At 45.7% G+C, this 21884-nt stretch overlaps 1 protein-coding gene across 1 annotated transcript in view; it reads right to left on the bottom strand.

Moving 5' to 3' along the window:
* The window catches only part of EIF4G3 (eukaryotic translation initiation factor 4 gamma 3), a 79814-nt gene that overhangs the window by 28934 nt on the left and 28996 nt on the right, over positions 1–21884 (bottom strand). The window contains exons 10-15 of the mRNA XM_082009465.1: positions 16019–16870; positions 8603–8691; positions 6554–6803; positions 3809–3966; positions 2504–2629; positions 1300–1410 (exon numbers count right to left, since the gene is read on the bottom strand). Of these exons, the coding sequence (XP_081865591.1) occupies positions 1300–1410; positions 2504–2629; positions 3809–3966; positions 6554–6803; positions 8603–8691; positions 16019–16870 (1586 nt within the window). The remainder of the gene's footprint in view (positions 1–1299; positions 1411–2503; positions 2630–3808; positions 3967–6553; positions 6804–8602; positions 8692–16018; positions 16871–21884) is intronic.

Below are 21884 nucleotides of genomic sequence, written 5' to 3'. Positions count from 1 at the left end.
GCACTGAAATAATATTTTCCACCAAAGGCACGGAGAAGTGCTTACCAGATGTTTCTACATTAACGTGAAGTACCCGTCTTCCGGACGGCGAGGGGGGAAAAAAGGAAAGCAGAAAGAAATAGGGACAAGCCTCCTGCAGAGGAGCCAAAAACTCACAGCAACACGACCTGGTGCTCTCCCTCACGGTCCGCTTCCACTCTCAGGACACAAGTCATGGTTATGTTTTAAAACACATCCAAGAAATTAAAGAACTGCTTCTCCCTCTACAACAGGCTTGAAATGCAGAAGGTAAAATTGAGTTTAGATGCTAGAAGCGACTCTGCCTTCCAGGGAAGCTTAAGAACCGAGGTGACTCGAGTTCCCATCACCTCTCAGCAAGGATAAAAGCAGATGCATCCCACCTCGGCGCACGGGGACAAACCGGTCCTCTCCAACCCTATTTCTCAGTCGTTTGCATGTCATTACCCACCACACTCCTCTAACTTCATGTCTACATCAAAAAGCATTTCTTGGCTGTATTTTGTTCCTGTGTAATTACACCCCTTGTGTTGTTTGATGTGACATTTGTTAGTTCTAAAAACAGTCATACAACACGTTTAAGCGAAAAGAAGGAAATAAAGACAAAAGCCAAGGAAGCAAAACAAAAGATTCTCAACGTGCCGAAAGCTTGTTAGCGCTGAGCTGCTCGACATTATTTTGAGGGCAAGGAGTAGGCAGTGGGGTTTAATGGTTTATGGGCATGGCCTGTGTAGAGGTGGAATGACCGAGTGGACAGACAGCGTACACGCAGATTTTTGCCATGCTTTACGAGAAGATAATGTCTGATTTTGCTCGAGGCTGAAAACCCTCTCATCCTATAACCGCCGACGTCACAGGACAGCAGGGCTCGTTAAATAACGTTACCTTCCAACCCTCCTCGAGAAAAACGCAAAGAAAGGCTCTACTCTGTAAAGGCGCAAATGTAAGATGTATGTTATGTGCTGAATGCTCCAAATGAACGGGGTAAGCGGGACTTACCTTTTCTCCCCCTTTCCACAGGTCTGCAAAGTGCAGACCCCTCGCGGATCCCGCTCAGGCCAACGTCCCAGCATGCCCTCAGCTGGTGATGTCCCACCCACCACTGAAGACTGCCTAGAGGGGTACAATGCAAGTCTTGTTTCGTTTTTTTTTTAAACAATGTTGCACCTTTTTGTAAAGTTTTCTGCCAGTCTTTCTTTTATCAACAGTGGGCGTTAGGGAAAAAGACAACTCTACAAAAAGGTGCAAAGACTGGGGGGGTGAGGGGGGGATTTGGCTTACCCCTATCGGCAGGTTCCTCAATGGTGGGTGAGGCGAGACCAAGAGAGGGCATGCTGGGGAACCGCACCGAGCCAGGGAAGGCAATCCAGGGTTGCTCTGCACTTTGCAGGCCTGCGGAAAGAGAAAGAGCGACAGGGACGTTACCAAGATGCCGAGAGGCTTGGGACATTCAGCGCATGAAGGGTGAGAAGGCGCCGGAGGTACAACCTGCAAGTCCTAAATGTAGGAAGCGATGTTGACCTCAAAAGAGCATCAAGGTTCCAGGACCGGGTGGTGCTCTGAGAGAAACCCCGACACCGAAGCTACTCCAAGACATGGACACGCACCCCAGAACTGAGGCACCGGCCACGAGGCCGCTCTCAAACCAGCAATATCACATCAACTCTGAGCCTCCTGGAAGTCTGCTCACTTGGAAGTCAAGGTTATTAAGTGAACTCTTCTAACACCAGCAGTTCGGAAAGATAAATGATGGCTATGTCGTTAGATATATCTAGACGGATACATTGGATGTATCTTGATAGACGAAAAATAAATGATGGCACCCAATAGTGGTAGCCTCCATCCTCCAGCTGCGGCACTGTGCTGGGGGCACCCGCATCCCAGGAACGAGGGACGGCAAAGGCAAGAAGGAGAAATTCCGAGAGGGATTTCAGAGTTTGGGCAAAGCCAGACACAGGGAAAAGAAGTGGAGGTGAAAGGAAAGCTGAGGAAAAGGCAGGGAAACGAGGAATGAAGTGACCAAAGCAAAGCAACATGTGGAAGCATAAAGAAAGCAAAAACACACACGGGCGCTGTGTATAGTCTTTTTTTTGTTTTGTTAGTAAAATCTATCAGCTCTATTGGCACGTTTTATAAAAAGACGACTCCTATGATGACACACACTGACGCCGGGTTGTTGTACGAGAAACGTACGTTCCCACACGCGTGACTGCCGGGGCCTCAGCGTGGAAACGTGTTTCCACAACTTTCACGCAGGGAAAAGGGGAAGAAGATCAAGTCCATTTCAGACCAATACGTACCAGTTAAAAACATCCACAACGTTTTTCTAATTTGCCTAAATTTTGACAGCCAAGAAAACATCACCCTTGCATTCATCCTGACAAAACCAGAACGACCGGAGCACCAGAAGAGGCCCACAAGCGTGAGGACGGACTTCATCGGTGTTAAGGCCAGTTTTTAAATGAGCAAGTTGGGGTAAACTCACACTTCCAGATACGTTTCTTCCACCAGAGGTTTGCCTCCCAAAATCAGCGAAGGCTGGCGTGAAGTCTGGTCCTCGAGGCAGTATCCGAGGGTCCAGGGTTCTCAGTGGCAATTTTGGCTGATTGACCTGCATGGTGGAGCAGAACAAACAGGATCTGTTCAGCAGGTGCTGCAGCTACCAAAGTTCATGTAAGTCTACAGACAATCGCTGCTAAACCATAACAGTCACAGTTAACATCCAAATTAATGCTTTTAAGAAACTGTGCAAGTTTTACACATCCACACTTACACTAAAAACATTCATTTAATTTAAAATATGTTTTCTGCAGGTGGCTATCGAGGAAATAGGTGGGAGTTCAGAAACATTTTGAGGCTGGGCATGACTTACGGAGGATAAAATCATGGCGACATGGGCCTGACTTCTGCAAAATGAACGTGATAGTCTTGGCTCAGGATCACAAAACTGCCACCTTCCCTCAAACAAATGTCTTTTGTGTTAACAAGACAGATGGCCGACCGAGCAAAGGAAGCCCAAAAGACAGAGCAGTGAGAAGTAATCACAGAAAACGAGGAGGTGGGTGAAATTGTTTTGGGAACAAAGCTGCGTTTTACAATTTGTCTGGGTAGGAAATTCAGAGTGGAAATGTTTCTGCACATGAGAATCACCTCTGTCCTGATCTGTGCTTGAATGTTAAGCTTTAATCTTGAATCTTAAGTCTGTAGCTGTTACATCAAAATCAACTAACTACATAGCTCTAACTGAGAGGAGAATAAGGTCTTGGTGTCAGCGCTTCAGAAACAACAGGGATTTCAATAAGCACAGACACACAGCAGAGAAAATCACATCTGTAATAAGGCTGGACAGAAATCATAAAACCTTTTGAGTCAAGCTTTTAAAGATCTTTTATTAGATCAGCTCATAAATAGTGACACAACTGTTTCAGACAAAAAAAAAAAAAAAACCAGCTTGCCCAAAAGCTTGCCTACGCTTTCTAACCGTAGAATTGATCTAATAGAAGACACTGCCTCTCTGTTCAGTCTTGCTTTGCTTATATCCTCAGATCGTCATGGTTTTATAATTTTAATTTTTAATAACAACTGCGTATAACGTAATCCAGATAGAGACCATTAAAAATGCTTCAGTTTTTAAATCTTCATTCATTAGGCACCAATGTCTCTATTTGAAGATCTTGTGATGTGACACCAGCAAAGCATTTCCCCTTCCTGACAAAAGTCTGCATCAAAACAACCAAGGAACGAAGCACGCACTAGGGATCTGTAGTTATAGCTAAAAAACTGCACGCACCTGTTTGATCGGCTCTCCTCTCACCTTGTCGAGAACCACGTCGCTTATGGGAGGCAGCCCCTCCGGCTTTTGGATACAGGCAGGCATGAACTGGAAATCCAGTAGGAACTCCCTGTCGTACTGCTTCTTCCCCTCCGGGTCCAGGGGCTTCCACTGCTCTATAAGGAGAGAAGGTGCCTGAGATTCATAGGTAACAAAAACCTCCGCTCTCCGCAACGCGCTTCCCCTAAACCTAAAGGGAAGCGATTGCTACAGCTGCTTGGGAAACCTTAATTTAACTTTATTTTCATTTTGAAGGCAGCAAGGAGAGGAATACACATCACGTTAAAGGAACATAAACAACGGGGAGCATATAGCCAACTCCAGCAGCAGCCACGCACAGAGCTAATCACCAACTCCAGTTTTAACCCACGTCATCTCATTTTAACTCTGACTTGCACTCTTTCATGCGCTATGATGAAACGAGGATGGTTCCCGGTTTCTGGGCAAAACTGCAAAAGTTGAAGAGGCTGGTTTTGTGTAAAAGAGAGCGATAAACGCAGAGCCGAGGAAAGCGCTGCGCAGAACAAAAATATCCTTTGAAAACATGAAAACACCGAGCCTTTAACAACCCATGCTGGAGATAACAGCGGGAACCAAAGAAAACACACAACTGCAGGCCACGTTCTAAGAATTACAACTTTTCACCCATTTTTTCAGAGGGCTTTCTGGGCAGGAGAACTGCGCCGTAGAGGACCTCGCCTGATGCAAACAAAAATGTAAACCTACAACCATTTCAGTGCAAGGAGAATTAGCATCTGGTAGCCTAGAGACAGGATTTTCCTTGCCGGCCGCACAGTTTGTTTGAAGTTAGGAAAGAAAACCTGGACTTGCTCAGCAGCCAGGTTGACTAGTCAGGCCCGTACGCGGGCAGCATGTTTTTATCTGAAGGAAAAACATCTGTATGAGATGCCATCTTTGTATTTCACGGACACCAAACGGTGTTGCTTCGCATTTATCCAGCTGTTCCGGTTCGCCGTTAAGGTTTTTTATTATTTATTTTAGTCCCCGGTCACCAGCTTTAGGTCTCTGGGTTCTCACCATCCTCATCCCTGCAGAGGCCGCAAACAGGAACTTATTTCAAGTGACGGGTTTTAATAACTGGGAATGAAAATACACAAAAGTAATTACAATTTTTAGCTCTTTGTGCAGTTTTATTTCTACAGAGCTTTGGGATAAAAGGGTGCAGAAAATGGTTTGGCTGGCTAGCTGTGTCCCAGCCAGAATTCCTGGCCAGCTGTCTATCCACTGTGCCACACCACCCCCCATTTATCATGGAAAAGTACCGACAGCAGCAAGAAACTGTATGTACAGTTCCCTTCTCCTGGAAAGATTTTAACAAGCTGTTTTAACGTGAGAAGCAGCTGGGCAGCACCACAGGCAGGCTTTCTGGATCCCCGGCGAGGGGAGAGATAAAACATAATTCCTCCTATCGTCAACCAAAAGGCAAAAATCCCCTTTTTTAGAAAGAGCAGAGCTGAAATCGAGGATTGTTGCACCAAGTGGCCAGGTCTGCTTTGCAGCAGACGAGTCCGATGCGTGTTGCTTCCCAAGGGATCGATCCAACCCCTCCACCTGAGCGAATGGACGTCCAGATCCAACTGGGATCGTTCGGACTGCATCGGGTGTTTCGGAGAGACAGCTGATGAATTATGGATTAACTTCAAGATGTGCGTAACTAATGAACTGTTAAGCTATCCTCAGTGTGTGGTAAGCTATCAAGAGGCCTCTACATTTTCTCCTAACGATACTACACTACCAAATTAATGAAAGAAAAGCAACTCAGGTCTCTGTCAGAACAAAGCAGCGCTGAAATAACAACGCAGTTTAATCACTTAACGGCGGCGCTCCTTCCCGATACCTTGTCTGGGCTCTCACGGTCCTTCTTTATTTTGCTTCATACTCTTGAATTTCTGAGCTCTTAAGAAAAAGACCGATTTATTTTGAGGGAGCTTCACCTGAACAAGAGATGGCTTAAAAATTGGTAGCAACCAAGAAGTAAGTGGGTCTCAAGGTCTCTCTTAATGAGGTGAATTAATAGAGGTTCTGGTCTAAAAATTAAGTATCTTAAATAAATTACAAAAGCACCCCTTAGGTAGACTATATCCAGCGCTAAGCAGCAGTGGAAGGACCATATCCTGTGAGCCCCCACCTGAAATATTTTATCAAAAGAACTCCATGCTCACAGTTCATACTGTTTCTTTTCTTTTCCTTACTCTTCTAGAACTCTGAAGAACTACGCAACTGTTTAGCCAGGAAATTAAATGTCTGTAAACACCCATACTCATATTGAGTACCCAGTCAGAACTTTCAGACCTCTTATTTAAGCAGTATGTCTGCGTATACGGAATTTCTTGGATCGTTCTCAGCTGTCGATCACACGGGAACCCGTTCGTCACCATTTCCCCTGGGCTGCAGCCAACATTCCCATGCGCAATCGATTCGAGGAATCAGGGATTTTCTCTTTTCTTCATTACCACCAGCAAGAGAAAAAACAGCCTTTCCCTCACGCTCCCCCAGAAGGTGTCTCTGAGCCTGTTTGTTAGCGGATCCCGGCAGCACGGACACGGTCAAACGCTGTACCCCCTTCCAGCCCCACTGGAAACATCCCTCCTTCCACGGGGAGGATGCACAGGGCGTTCGCAGCCCTGAAAGGAGGGAGGCAGAAAACCAAGCGAGCACGCAAGAGTCTGAAACAGGATTTACCTGGTTTATACTGGTACACTGGCCCTTCGCTGGAGCTCTCTGTGAAGCCTGAGTTTGCATCGGTTCCTTCTCCCTCTGAAACGCTCTCGGCACCGTTCCGGACAGGTTCTGCTTCCTGCTCTCCGTTTTCTTCCACAGGTTTTGCTTTTTTAAGCTCAGAGGGGTCTCTCTCCAGTTGAAACCCATGGCTCATTTTCTCCTGGTCAGATTCAAGTACTTTGTCACCTGAAAGTTCCTCTTCTACTTTAGGCTGATGGAAACACAGAGGTTACGTGAAAAACACCCTGCCAAAATTCAGAGCACGTGAAACAGCTCTTCGTTTATTCACACGGCATTTTGCACCTAACAGGAATACATACGCATCTTAAACAGCGCTATGGAGATCTGGAACAACACACAGACAAGCGGATGATTTATCGTTTCGTTCCCGGAGATAACCACCGATAATTAACAGTGCAACTGGAAAGACTTAGCGCTGCCCGTGAAAACCCCAGAAGCTACTGGGATGGGATGGAAGGAACGGTTAAGTCCTGTCGCACGACAGCCAGGAGCAATCCCAGCCTAGAAAGACAACCTCGCTCTTCCCCTCTCCCGCAGCTCACCGGCTACTTCAAGGGGCACACCACGCTTGTTTTGGGGGGGATCCTGCCTTAAGCGTGTGCTTCCTGCTGCTAATCGGAGCAGATCCCAATAAAGAAGGTAATGGGACATACAGCATCTTGGTTTCAGGAAAAAAAATTAACAAGTATCCCTGGCTGTTAATTTTAGAGTTCTCCAAGGACACAGCCTTATTCCGCATTTGGACAGAGGAGGTGGTAGGAACGCACTTCTCCTGGGAGAAACCCCAACACGCCTAAAAGCATTACACAAAGGAAAGACTTAATTGGGGATGCTCCGGAAGAGGCTCTCCATCCTTTCGCCTCCCTACCCGAGGGCACCGCATCCCAAATGCTTTTTGCAGATTTTTCTAGGGAATACTCTGAAAAATTAGCATTGGTGAAAAAGCCGAGTGGTCCAGGAGACAAGACTCCTCCAAAAAACGACGAAGAAAGCGTTACAGAGGATATGAACTCGCTGGTGCAGCCCAGCAACATCCTTTGCTCTCCGGCTTGAAAACAAGCACAGGGATGCTTTTAATTTCCCTAATTTCCTAAAATTTAATTTTAATACCTAATCATCGTGCTCTGTTGCGCGCAGACTAGCTGTCGCAGCGCGGTACCTTGCACATAAGCATCTTAAGCACTTACATACCACTCATAACGTCTAAGTGCTGCAAACGTTTGCTTACACAAAGGATGAAGCACCATCCTCTAAGACTCAAGATTTACTGTGCAACAACATGTTTTTAGAACGGAAAGGTTCATCGACGTTTGTGGCAAGGGGAAGCTGAATTAAAGAAAAATTTGGAGTGAAGGAGCAACGCTTCTCTGTGTCACGTGTGGCTGACATCAGGTTTCATATATGCAGAGGGCAGTCTGAATTTTTACATTTGGACTCTTTTACCCGCTCTGTGATCTATTCTAACCCCAATTTTACCCAGGATAGTTCCTCCTCAATATCCTTACCGGAATGGCAGCAAGGGAGATTTTCTTTACTCATCTAACTACCGCCGAGGTGGTTTTGCCTGGAAACGGCAATGTTTTCCCTTCCCAGCTTCTCCATCAGGTGGTCATCAGGAAAACTAACCTTTAGCCATGACATCACAATGACATCACTGTGCCACAGAAGAACCTGCCAAATGTCACCATAGCGGCCTGCGACCCGAACAGGGCAGCGCTAAGGGATTCAAACCCACTTTTATCTCATCCTTTACTGGAAGGACAGCAGTTACATGTTCTTGAAGGTTGGGAGTCGTTAAATTAGGCAAGAAGGAAGAAAACTTAACAGGGAACAGACTAAAATGCTGCGGAATATCACAGTTCCCCTCCCCAAAAAATGTCTCGCAAAGATCCAGGGCTGACAACTAGGAAGCAACGGCTCTAAAATACAGTTTAAAGAGAGCAACATCATCATGAAATTTGTCTAAAGTGAGACTGTGGTGGTTCTTACCTCTGTTTCCGCCTCTATCACCTCCTCAGGGGCTTGGGTCCGGTCTTTTGGTTTCTTCCACATCTTTGGTGCAGTTACGGCTGTTTGGGCTGCAATATAAGCGTACATCTATTAAAACACTAAATTACACGCAGCAAATTTGGCCGCGGGTGATGCGCTTCCCTCTTGCGCGCTGGTTTTACATACAGGAAAACGAAGCAGTCACAGCCTTGCGGAGGATTCAGCTTGACATAACTACTTTTTCTTTCAATGCGGTAATAACAAAATCGTTAGTGTGACATTAAAACACTGCAATTGTTTTACAAGTTGCTCATTCAAGCTCGAAACAGCGCTTGTGATAGCAAGGAGTCTATTACCACCACTGTAAGAATCATGCAGGGCAAAAGAAAACCTTCAGAAACTGAATTTTTTGAAACATCAAGTATTGGCTAGGAGTGAAGGTCGTTGTCAACATATTTTTCCTCAAGAAATATTGTCAGAATTAACCATCATCTGGACCGTAACCATAAACAGGCCAAAAATTCCACTATCTCATCCAAAAGGACAACTCCTTCAATCTTGCAGCACTACTGGCTCTCCCAAGCTGGATTTATATTTCAACTTAAAAGCAGGTTAACAACTCCACCATTCATTAATTCCCCTGGCCAACCAATTCAATGAAAACACCACATAATATTTCTAAAATCAGCAGTGATTTACTCTAATCACTCTCTCCCCTCCAAAGGGTAAAAGAAACCACACAATATATTAAGAGGAGACAAACCCATTAATCCAATACGCTCGTAATTTGTTGCAAGTGCTACCAGCTTAAATTCTGATACTAGGCACAGATGCATATTTAACACAGAGCGCAAACAGAATTGATTCCGTGATGGAAGTTTACTGCAAACAGATTTCCAGCTCGAGCCTTTGGTTTCTAGCAGACACTGTGGAAAAACACAGCGTGTCCTTATTTTATCACAATAAAATACGATTTTGAAATGCTCTTCAACTACGGATAAATGAAAAGAGTGTTGATAATGGCCTACTTTGTTCCCATGGGCAAGGAGGAAAGTGGACTTGCCGCGTTCCCGCTGCCCCAAAAGATACGTAGGAGCCTTGGCAGCTTCTTAACAGCGTTCCCCTGTTTGGAGGGCGACTATGGACTTGCAGAAACACTGCGGGCTGCGGAAATCACGACAGTCAGCACGCTGGCCCCAACCCACAGCGCAACAGGAGCTACCGTTGCTGATAAAATATATTTATCTTCATGCTAAACATCACAAAAGCAAAGGTTAATAAAAATAAAAAAAAAGTCTAATTCAAAGATTCAAATGTCGTCCGCTTGATGACAGAACTGTTGGTTCATGGAGGAGCTGGAAGAATCATCCGGGTCTCCCAAACTCCGAGTCCCGCACGCCACATCCATCGCAGCACCCTACGGAGAAACTCGAAGCTTTACGAGCAGGTCAGAGCCTCAGCAGTAATCCTGAATTTTCTGGGGCTCGAAGGAGAGTAGAGAAATGGCCAAGGAGGCACAGACTGCAAAACGGCTTTGCCTTACGCAACCAGGGATTAGCTTTTACTGCTGCCAACAGAAGTTCACGGTACCCTCGCAAGAACAGCCGAGTTATTCTCACTGTCTGGGGGTGAAATCGGGGCTGGGTAAGGACCAGGTGTCCCTGCAGGTGGTAACTTCTTAGTTAACTTCGTGACTTAGCAAAGCGGGGACCTAAGCGAGGCTCCACAGTTCCCTCTACCACGAAATCTGCTAAAATTCAGTGAAAATCTAGTGCTTTTCAAAAGCCAGCCTGCTGTTTTAAGGCTGGACATCAAGCCCCACTGCCACGATATGATGCTTTCTTGTTTGCTGATGCCACTTCCACACTTTTGGGGGATTTCTTCAAGGAAGGGGTCACATCCACACAGTAATGACCTAAATTCTTCCATAGCCAAGCAATTTAACTGATTAATCCCAAAGTTTTTAATTTGATAGAATTTCACTCAAGCTTAAACTACACTATAGAAAACATCCACGGTGTAAAATAATGTTTCATTTTTAAACAGAAATAAACTCGAGGTCATGGATTTGGGGTTGGCAAAGGTTTGGGTGTTTCCTTCCTCAACTGTCAGGATGTTAACATTATCGCTCCTCAAGAATACATTTTTTCCACTTTTTTTGGCAAAAGAAAGCTATATAAAGGATGCTGTCCTGCCAAGCCTCCTGACTGAGTCTCACAGCTTTTGCCTTGTTTTAATCATGCAGAATCCTTTTGGTACTTTGGGGCTTCCCTGCATGAGGATGCTTGGCCGGACGCTTGCCTTCAATCCCAAGAGACGGCAGCAGCCTTCGCTTAGCTCTGTGGTTTTGCAGCCTGTAACTCCTTAGTAACACCCGACCGTATTTCAGAGGTGACCGGTGAGACCTTCAGAGACGTTGCTAAATTTTTCCCCTCTTAAAATAGCAGACATCAGATTTTTTTCTTTTTTTTTTCCCCATTGGAGTTCTCATTTCTGCTACAGGAACTGACTCAACAGGAGAATTTATGCTAATGTATGCTTAGGAAATTAAAGTGAGTTTAGATGCCAACCCTCCCAAACCCAAAACGTGACCAGGACAACGGCGCTATCGGAAAACCAAGTTTCAGCCACGAGGCACAACATGAGCCGTCGAGAAACCAAAAGTAACGTCTCTAGTTTGGCTCTGGATGAGGAAGGTCTCTGGACACTTCTGGTCTTTCTCTCAATTTTCCCATCCCCCCAGATTAAGCATTTTGCGTGCACACCAATAATCAAACTCGTTCTCAAACGGAGGTTCATTTTTGCCTGCATTCACGCATTTCCAGAGCTTGTTTTCAGCCTGCTTCGACGTGTTCGGTGGTGAATTCTGTCCGTTGGAGAAGGGACACCAGCAGACCCAGCGAACCGCTGTCTCGCCAACACTGCGAGCTCTTTGTTTACCGCTGCTTACAAAAATAGGAGAGATAACAGGAGTGACAATACCCATCTAGGTTAGGGCTGGAAAAAGTAACAAAATCTTTTGTTTCGTTATTTCCAGACTATCCTGGACATCACTACTGGTAACATCATCACCACTGGAGAAATCTGCTCAGCAGATCCTACGCTACCTCAATCCACTTCTCCAGCTACATCATGTTCTTCAGTGGAACATCTTTCTGCAGGAGATACCCACCCCAGCACGTCCACAACCCATCAGGCGGGACAGAGAAGGCAGTCTCCTCTCTGATGTGGGTGCCAACTGCTAAGCATAAATTAATACCAGCTCTTAAATTTTTATTTCTTAGCCAATGTGCCATTAAAAACCAAAGCAAAGACTCACCATCGCCTCACAGCTCACGGGAAAGAAAATATATTCCAGTGGGCTATGGCAGCAACTCAAGAAAAAGGCGACACCTGATTTATGTTTCCGGCTCTCCGCCTTTGGGTGCTGCACATATTTCTCCAAGATATTTCCAATTACTGCCCCAAGTTGCTTGTTCCAGGCTCCACAGCTAAGAAACCCAGGGACTCGCAGTCAGTTGGGCTACTTTATATTGAAATACATCTCATGAATTAGCTCTACAAGAAACAGCCCTTTGAATTCAATGCGTATTAAGCTCCTTTGGCTTCCCGTGTTCCTAGCAGTTCTGCCTGGGACAGACATCAATCTCTTATTTTACTCTTTGCTTCTTGCAATAGCCATGATAGAAAGATTACATCAAAGGCAGGCATTCAGAGCATGTCCTAAAGGCTTCAAGTCTCTGGTAGAGCCGCCTTCTTTAGAAATTCCACTCCACCAACAAAATTTTTCCTGTTTTGTTCCCCGAGAAGTGCTGGTTCCTCACCGCAGGCAGCGAAGCTACTAGAGAAAAAACACAATTTAATTATAAAAGCAGCTGCGCATTGCTGATGACTTTTAACCGGAGCAATGTTTTCAGTAAGGCTCACAGGCTGAGCGCCGAGTTCTTCTCTTGATAATATCTGTATTTTTTTTACTTGTAATAAAGATGAGTAGGAATTAATTATTTTAAAAGCTGCGTGCTCTTGCCCTTTGCAGAGAACAGCTCTGCCCATCCTGAAAACCTCAAGATAACCGTCCCTCAGCAGGCAGGAACGAGATCCGCCGCCTGCACACTCGCAGTAGGGTGAACGCGTCTCCTCTAACCCCACATTTTGGCAAATGCTCAGAACAGAAACAGTTAACAGTCACCGCAGCAATACACCGCACAGGCAGGTACAACATCCTGCTTGCAGGATAAAAAACTGCAGTTCTCAGTGGCTTAATGCCCTGAAACCCACTGAATCTTCCCCATTTCGTAGGGGATTGTAAGCAAGACCGATGATGCTGATGGGCTGGCTATGGGTGAACTGGCTACGTTGAGAGTGAGCCACTAAAATTGCTGTCCTCATTATGCAGGCTAACACAACTTAGGACGTTAAGAGTAGATAGAATATAGTGTAAAATAAAAAGGAAAACTAAGCATACTCCAATTTCTACAAAGTAGGAGGACTACAACACAGGTGCTCCTGTAGACAACCTCCGACCTCGGAAATCTGGCAGAGACCAAATGCCAGTGGAAAAGCAAGAGTAGAGGATCCCAAAAGGGTCAGCTCTGCTCAGCTCCAGTCTCCAGTGCTGCAAACACTGAAAAATTCATTTTCTTGAGCTGTAAAAAAGAACTGCTGGAGAATAAAGATGTTTAAGGGAAAGCCTCTGCAGTCTGAACGTATTTTCTTCTCTCTCTATACAGAGCTTGATGGAGCAAAAAATAAAAGTATTGTTTCTCTGACTGTTAGATAAAAGCACAGTCTGTAAAGCGCCTGAGGAAGAACCAAATCGTTTCATTCATCACTGAAAAGCTGTCACCTCCATCGCAAAGCACGGGATACACCTGCAAGTCCCAGCAGCACCGCCCTGCCACGTCAGGGAGGAGGTGGATTGGCGTCTCGTCCTGAAACCCCCCCATTTCTAGGCAGGCCAGATTGTAACTATGAAAAGGAGACTCAGGAGCAAGCGCAGCAGCAATTAATTATTCTTAGAGGTCTTGGGTCCGAGTAGCCTCCTGGTCAAACAGATCAGCTCCCATTAAAGGGAAGAAAGCGGTATGATTTGTGGCCAACCGACCCGCTCTGTAGTAAGTACACCCTTCTGCTGAAAACCCCGAAGAAATAGTGTTAAAAGTCACAGAGCTCAGGCTTACCACCACGTGTCTGCGAAGTTTCCCTTATCCCACTTTCTATTGTATCTCCAGAGATCATAAAAAAATTCCTTGGACTAAAGGCCAAGAGTCAAAAAAAATAATACAGCCCTGTCTCTTTGCTCCTGAAGTTCAGCATTTGTATTTTCCAGCATATGGCAGAGACATGCAATTCCTCGCTCAGCCTAGACGGACGCCTGAATTAGCAGTCACCTTCAGATTACGTTATTTAAATCTCTCCTCTTCTCCCCAAGGAAGAATTGGAAAACTATTGCTCAAAAAAAGGTTGGCAGAGAAATGTAATACAGTTATACACCATGAAAGAAGGGGTAAAGCACAAAAAAAACTGACTGGGAGAGTATTTTGCTTTCCTTGAAGTACTGAGCTTTTAATAGTGATCAGAGTTTCAAGTGATCTTTTACGTGACTTGAGAAATATTTGTTTCTCTGTTGCCAAAGCCAATGTATTGGCTAATGTGTGTTGTCTAGCCCGATGACACTGGAGCATTAAAATTAATCTTCTGCATAATTAAAAGCCCAAAATGCTGTAAGCAATTTTTTTTTTTTTTTAATTTAAACTACAGGACATTACAAAGCAAGCAATAATACGGCAAGCTGGAACCTGTCTGTGTAAAACCTTACTTACAGAGAGAGTCCCATTTCTCCACTTGGTAAGGAAATTAATTTGTGTTATGAAGTAGCTCAGATTGAAAGAACAACAAGCGCCAGAGCAGTGAAATGACCCGAGTAAAATAAAAACAGAAAAATATCAACAGAATCCCCACCGCTATGGATGATATAGTGAAGGGATCTTTCTGATCTTCTCTAGATACTGGATTTTATTTAAGATTCAGCATATTGACCGACAATACAATTACACAAATATGGAACAAGGCCAAGCACAGCTTTTCGTTTAATTCAATCCGTAGCAGCGTGTAGCCCTGGACGCTACTCATGCCGTTACACACTACCGCTTGCTTAGGAAAGAATAAACTAAAAAAAAAAAAACCCCAACCCTATTTTAAATGTTACTTCAAAAAAAACCCCAAAACCCAAACCAAAAAACAAGTCACAGCCCTACTGTTTCTCCTTTCTTGTCCAAACTTCACCAAATTCAAAGGGTGTATTTAGACAACCAACCTCAGCTCCACGGCTCTGAAAGGACTGCAAAACAGGGCGTAAAAGATGCGACACTAAATGCTTTAACACTGCTAGGCGTGCATAATAGGCACCATTATAGTCCCCCCAGCAGCTAAGTACAAGTAATTGATTATTTCACTTCTTTTCCACAGTTTCATTTCCAGGAAGTCCTGAAAAAAGAAGCAGTTTTCTACAGAAAATACAGCAAATAAAAAGACAGCGGTCCGTATTAATCCACTAAACGCTAAACCAGTCATGTAACAGGACACTGAAATCAACGGCAGATAAAAACACTTACAGAAATACCCTGGATTTTAAAAGGCAGCTACAGAAATTTCAATTTTTAGTTATCTGTACCAAATCCTTACACCTCCCAAACGAAAGCACCTTGTTTTCTGAAAATTTCAAGAACAGTGAAATGAGAACAGCCAAGCCAGAAGGGGAAATTTCGCTTACGTGGTACTTTTGCAGAGGAAAACCAGATGCATCGTTAATTAAGGCTGGGCAGATTAAGGTGCGACACGCTCGGTGCTTCAGTCGTTTGGAAGAGCTTTAGTGGTCCATTTCATTTACCCACATCTGGTAACACCATGACACGTTTTTATAGTTGGAAAAAACCCCCAAGCCCACTGGTTTCCAGAAAGCGCGGGCTCAGGAGGTTCACCCAGCGGGCTTCAAGGTCGGAACGTTAACCCGGTTTAGGCGCAGCCTGATAAATTCAGAGCAACGAGCCCTCAAACCGACCGGTCATCTCGGAGAGAACAAGAGCAGTGTCCTTCGAACTTGCCCGTTAACAGCACTTGGCAGTGCTGCCCCGCATCACCCTGAAAGCAAAACGCTGGCAGCTTACATGGACCCAGCCAACCCCGGGACGCATATCCGAGTCGGCTGCCTCTTTTAAGAAGAATTATGAAAGGTTTTTTGTCCCTGCAAACAAAGATGAGCATTTCACAATCACAGCAACGCTCATGCAGCAGGATCAGAATTTTTTTTTTGTAGCGGATAGATATGGACACAACATCTGATGGAGGAAGAATCCCAAAAACCCCTTTCCTTCATCCTCCAGTTTACCTCACGCAACCACGGTGCCAAACGCTTACCTGGGACAGGACTCTTGCTCGAGTTTAAACTCTGAGCCTCCGTGCTCTCCTCCACTTGCCCATCTGCTTCTGTCTCTTCCTTCTCTTCAGTATCTTTTTCCTCTTCGTTAAGAGTAGTTCTTGTGCTCTCCTCTCCTTCTAAATCTCCCTGAACAACAGAGAGGGCACTAGGAGACGGAAGAGGAGGTGGAGAAGGAGTTGTAGTGGTAACAGCAGCAGCAGCAACAGAAATCGGAGGAGAAGGAGGTGGAGGGGTGGGAGGTGGGGTGGGAGGAGGAGAGGGAGCAGCGTGAAGAGCACTGGAAGATGGCACGCTTTCCACTTCTGCTGGAGGTGCTTCTGGTGTCTCCAACTCAACAGTCAATGGCGCAACTTCCGTCTGGGCTACATCTACTACGCTCTCTGCAGCAGTTACTTTTTCACTCACCCCGTTCACTTCATTAATTAGATTAGTACTAGCAGTCACTGGAATATCACTAGATGCTACACTACTAGGCTCCTTGCACTCCTCGGCATCAGCCTCTTCCGCTGGCGAAGGGTCCGATGTGTCCGTGCAGGGTGCGGCATTAGATATAGGCATTGCCTCCTCTTTTGGGGAAGCGAGTTCACATTTCTCCTCTGAGTCAGCTGTGAATGTGGGTTTACTAGAAACGGCGACAACAGCAGCAGCAGTAGAAACAACTGCGATGGGAGCGGCCGGGGTCGGCGATGGAGCAAGGGGAAGCTCTGGTGGGGTTTCCACTGAGGTGGCCTCGGTCGTCTGGCCAGCTTGATCTTTTTTCTCCCCAGTGGGTTCTGGTCTGAGGACTGGAGAAGGTGGTTTTAATACTGGATCTGGTTTTGGCTTCTCTTCTGGGAAAGAAGAAGGAAAAAAAGAGCCAATGTTACCAACAACAAGTCAACTCCATTCTCCTTCGCTGTTTCTAAGCCACCTTGGTTCCCTTTGCCTGCATTCTGCCCACTATTCAAGAAGCTCCGAGGAAGACACCACAGGCACCTGAAGCTAATCTTTGCATCTAAAGGAAAAGTCCAGACAGCCTGCTCCTGGCAGATCCGAAAATACAATCGCTGCTTCTATTTTTCTGAATGTAGGCTTTGCAGTAAACGGCTGTCCTTTACAGAAAAGGCATAGAAATATGTTACAAAATGTGGATTTTTTTTGCAGAAAGTGCTGCTGAAAATAGAATTTTTCTTTGCAGAAATTATGGAAGACACAAATACGCTTTACTTAGATTATTTCTCAAAGGAGCCGGGAGTTTTAACACCAAGACCTGGGTAAACTCATGTTCCAAAATGCAGGCACGCAGAGACACTGGCAACCTGCTGGCGTTCTCTGCAACTGTTCCTCCCCTTCCTAAAACGGGGAAACTACTCGACAACTGACGACGGGTTGTTCATTTACGGATGCCAGGTGTACTGAGATGTGAGATGCATCTACCCTATTTCTCCACTTGTTATTTTTCAACTCCATCGCCCATCAGCACATCAGGCTGAAGGACACAATCCCTTTTTTTGTTCTAAATTTCAGCAGATACCTTTTCACAAAGAAAGGAAAAACAGAGACAGATTTAAGCACAGCTGCCACCAAAGAAGAGCATCATTACCTCTTGATGTTTGTGGTCTAAGGGTATCAAGCAGGGTGGGAAAAGCACGGCAAAACATGCACATGTATCAAACCAAACCCCAAAATATCGTGCACAGAGAAGTTCCTGTACTTAATCCTGTGTTTAGCAACAGACTTTGCAACACCGTCCCTGCCGCGACCATCACGCAGCTCCCAAAGGTCTGCTGCAACTCCATTTAACACACTCCCACTTCTTTTGAACAAAGTACGAGCCAAGATCCTAAAAGACCTTCTCCCACCTCCGACTCGACGACAAGACGTTGACTGTAAGATCTTGCTTAGGAAAGCGTCTCTGTGCTACAACCCTGCAAGACGGGCGAGACAGGTATCGCTCACGTCGATCATACAGATGGCAGGGACGCAGCGGTCCAGCTCCTAATCACCGTTACGAGGAGGTCGGCTTTGTCTGTCCTCGGGGAGGGAGCTCTGCTCCGCGCCATGAACGCAAAACGCCCCGAAGCTTTCTGAGCACCGAAGCAACAGGGAACTCCGTCGGGACGCTGCTGCAACAGCAAAACAGCAATTCTGGAAAATCCAGAGGCACAAACCTCCCTGTTCCGACTAGGAAATCGAAGGCCACAACCAACCCCAAATTGTCAAAATTCAGGTAGAACTGAACAGGTATGGCTTTGCTTGGGCTTTTCCAGCTCTGCTGGCTTCCCATTTGGAGCTTATTCAACAGATAGGCTGAAGGGAAAGGGTTTCTGAAGGAGAACCCGTCCGAAACTGCTCGGACCGTCACGTCCCATCTTCAGGAACAGCTGGAGCAACGAAGAACTTTGCTTCCAGCCGCCAACAGCCCCAGCAGTGTTACAGCGAGGATCACGGCCAAAGCAGTAGTTTATCAACTTAATGAGGCACGTAGGGAGATGGCTTTGGAGGAGGATTGACAACTGAGGAAAAAGATGGGAGAAAGTATCCCAACAGCTGATTTTGATTCTGAAGGCTCTGTGGAAGAAAAAGGACCTGGGAACTAGTTTAGAAAAGAAAATGCGTCACCTCCGATTTCTGGAACATCCTTTGCAGACAACTCATGGAGCATTCTTGACATTTACAGCTCACTATAAACAACTGCCTGGATATTCTCTCCCTCGAGTCAAATGAGATCGCTCAAAAGAAAAAAAAGCAGCGCATTTGAAGTGTCTAGAAAAACATGCTGAGAGATAAAAAGCACAGCAAAAATATACAGCTGCATTTTCAAACCAGTGGTTTCAACCCACTTTCTTCAAACTACACCTTATTTGGCCAATATATTAGTCACTGATACAGGCCACGTGTGCAAAATTCAAGGAGAAAAGTAATTTGGGGAGGGGAGATTTCCAAAGAACGATGAGCAGATTTGGCTAATGAGAAGTAAATCTTAACTTGAACGACCATCACGCAGAACAAATCTCAAAGTCCTGGCAAAAGAACATTCATCCCTGCCAACTATTACAGGAACAGTCACGTGAAACAACATACAGTTGGGACGGGAAAACAAAAATCAACGCAATTCATCCAAACTGAATCAGATCCCTTTTCCTAAACATGCCAAGATCATTCCTCACATTATATTTAGAAAGTATTTACTGGAAGCACTAGGCTGTTCAGGAGGAAAGCTTACTCCAATAGGTTTTTTAAAAATCTCCAAATAAACACAAATCTTGCAAAATTACTCGTCATTAGAAATACTTTTACAAACTCAGCAGGACAGATACTCGCTATCTCCTCCACACAAAGACGTTAAAGCCAGAGAAGGAGCTGGGCTGCTGGGTGGTCGTGGCGGCAAAGGCTGCCCGGAGCAGTGGCTGGGGAAGATTTTACTGGATATGGGAATTTGTTTCTGCTTCGCGGTGTTTATCTGAAAATAATCGCTGGGCTTGCTGCCATTTTTCCATCTTTTGTCCCGATGCAAACACTGGCGAGGCGGTACCGAGGCTGGCTTCGCAGGCGGTTTTTGCAGCACACGTTACTGAGTCACAGTGTCAGCAGAGGGGCTCGAAGCTTTCCAAACTTCGGGATCTGACATCAACCTATTTTCCACAAACCACGTTATGCGTTCTCCATGTCTGATACATCGCAGGATTTGGAAAGAGGTTTAAAAAAATAATAATAACTACTCCAAACCTCCCACGGAACCTGTGCAAGCTGAGTAAACGTGGACAGCGCTGGTTTCATCCACAATTACACCCCGTTACAACTTCTGCACCAGCCTGGCCTGCGGCCAGGCTCCTGCACGCTCTGCCATCAGCTTGACCTAAATTCTCCGGCAACACCCTCGCCTGCTGCAGCCCTGCTGATATATATGCGCCAGGGGCACCTATAGGAACGACAGCTAACCGCTTGCCCCCAAATAACGCCACTTTTTGAGGTATTATAGTAACAATTCCTATACCAGCCTCCAGGTCATGCACGAATTTTGAAGCCTGATAAGCCAGAAGCTGCTTTAAAAGCAGCAAATGCCAAATGCTTGTCTTTTAAAAAAAAACCCAAGGATATTAAACGCAACACAAATTCAGCCTCGCTAATGACTTCTACGCAAAAATAACTGGGACTGCAGATACTCGCAGTGCAAAATAACAGAGGCCGGGTCTGCCGGCACAGCACACAAGCTCCACTCCCGATCCCCAACCCAAACGGGCCAAATGCTGCGCGCGGTTATAAATAACTGCGAAACGATCGCCGAATACCACAAAATTAGAATGACAGCTTCATACCAAATTTCAACTGATCGGCACAATCCGATCCACAGGACGAACACGGCAGAGGGGTCTTAAGGGAAGCAATAATACTGGTTTTAATAAACACTTGCTTAAGCAAGCCACGCAACCCTATCTATGCCTATTTTTATTTTGGAACAAAAACAACACCAACATCAGGCACAAAGTGAAAAATTATTTTGATACCTCAGCATGTATTTCTGGCAAGATGTGCCCCCCCAGTCACTAGTTCGGTTTAAAGAAATAATTTTAATGGTGCCTAAACTTCCTTCACCTTTAACTCGCTCTGTCCTGCGACTGACACCACCCCTGCTCTCCCCCGCCCCGAGGCCACAGCCGAATGCTAATGGTGTTATTTCAGGGCTCGCTCTTTCCCTGCAATGCTTACATAAATGTGCTCTTTAGCAATTTTTGGACTGGAACAAATGTTTGAATCTTTCTGGGATGGAACGGAGATAAACACAGGAAAGCTCATCAGTGCTAAATCCCAGTTCAAGCCCCGATTTGTATTTCAACCAGCACAGTCAGATCTGTGTAACTAACTAACTAAAACCCACTTACTTCCAGTTTACTTACAGTTGCCTACGAAAGGATTAAGCTTGAGAGAGACAACGGAGAAGACCCGCTTATCCTGGAAAGACAAGTTTTCATCCCCAGGGTTGAAATACTGTGATGAAAAGTGCTGGATTTTACGGTTCAGCATCAACTCGCTCAAAAAGGCAGATGCATTGCGCTGCCTGCATCGCAGCCACGAGTTGTTCAAGTCCCAGTGCCACCACGCACCTCGGCGTGCTCACAGCGTGTCCCTGGCAGCGAGCGGGACTTGGGCACGTCGGCAGAGGAGGCGGACAAGGAAAAGCGGCTGCGCTGACGCCGAGCAGCACCACACGGCAGCGAGCCTGCAAGCCACACTCGGCCGGCGCAGTCACAGTCAATTTGATAAACTTTAAACCTACTCACAAGTTTTTCAGGCGACAGAGACATCCGAATTTTGCACAAAGAGCTAGACAAAGCCATAGTCCCGCTTCAAGCGGGAGACGGGACCAGACAATCTCCAAAAGGACCCTTTTCAACTATTTCTAGACACCGCAGCAGTCTAGAGATGCATCCATGGAACAGTTCTCACCGAGGGAGAAACCTGAAGTCTACGCTACGGCTGTAAAAGAGCAACATTTTCAGTCAATTTTAGAATCTGGTACAAACGAGCCTCAGGGATACTCCCCTTTACTTTCAAACAGTGACTGGGCTGCTGCTTGGATCTGTGACTTCTGAAGCAGCAGAGGCAGCTTCTCTTCCTCCTTCCCAGAGCTGTGCTTCCCTGGGGCTTAGTTTTCCTCTAGCAAATACTCTGAACAAAAAATAATCGCAGCAGGCTCAAAGTTTACAGGCAACGCTCACGAGCGAAAAGATGGCACTTCTCAACTTTCACGTACACATCGCTCTAGGGAGAAACCTCAAATGCTGCAACGCGGTGAATGACCAGGAAGCAAACCACGGTGTCGACTCCGTATTCCAACACCGAGCCCGTTAACATGACGGCAGT

The sequence above is a fragment of the Phaethon aethereus genome, assembly GCF_964289735.1.
Source record: "Phaethon aethereus genome assembly, chromosome: 21".
Classification (NCBI taxonomy): Eukaryota; Metazoa; Chordata; class Aves; order Phaethontiformes; family Phaethontidae; genus Phaethon; species Phaethon aethereus.
This window is presented reverse-complemented; position numbering and strand designations above follow the sequence as displayed.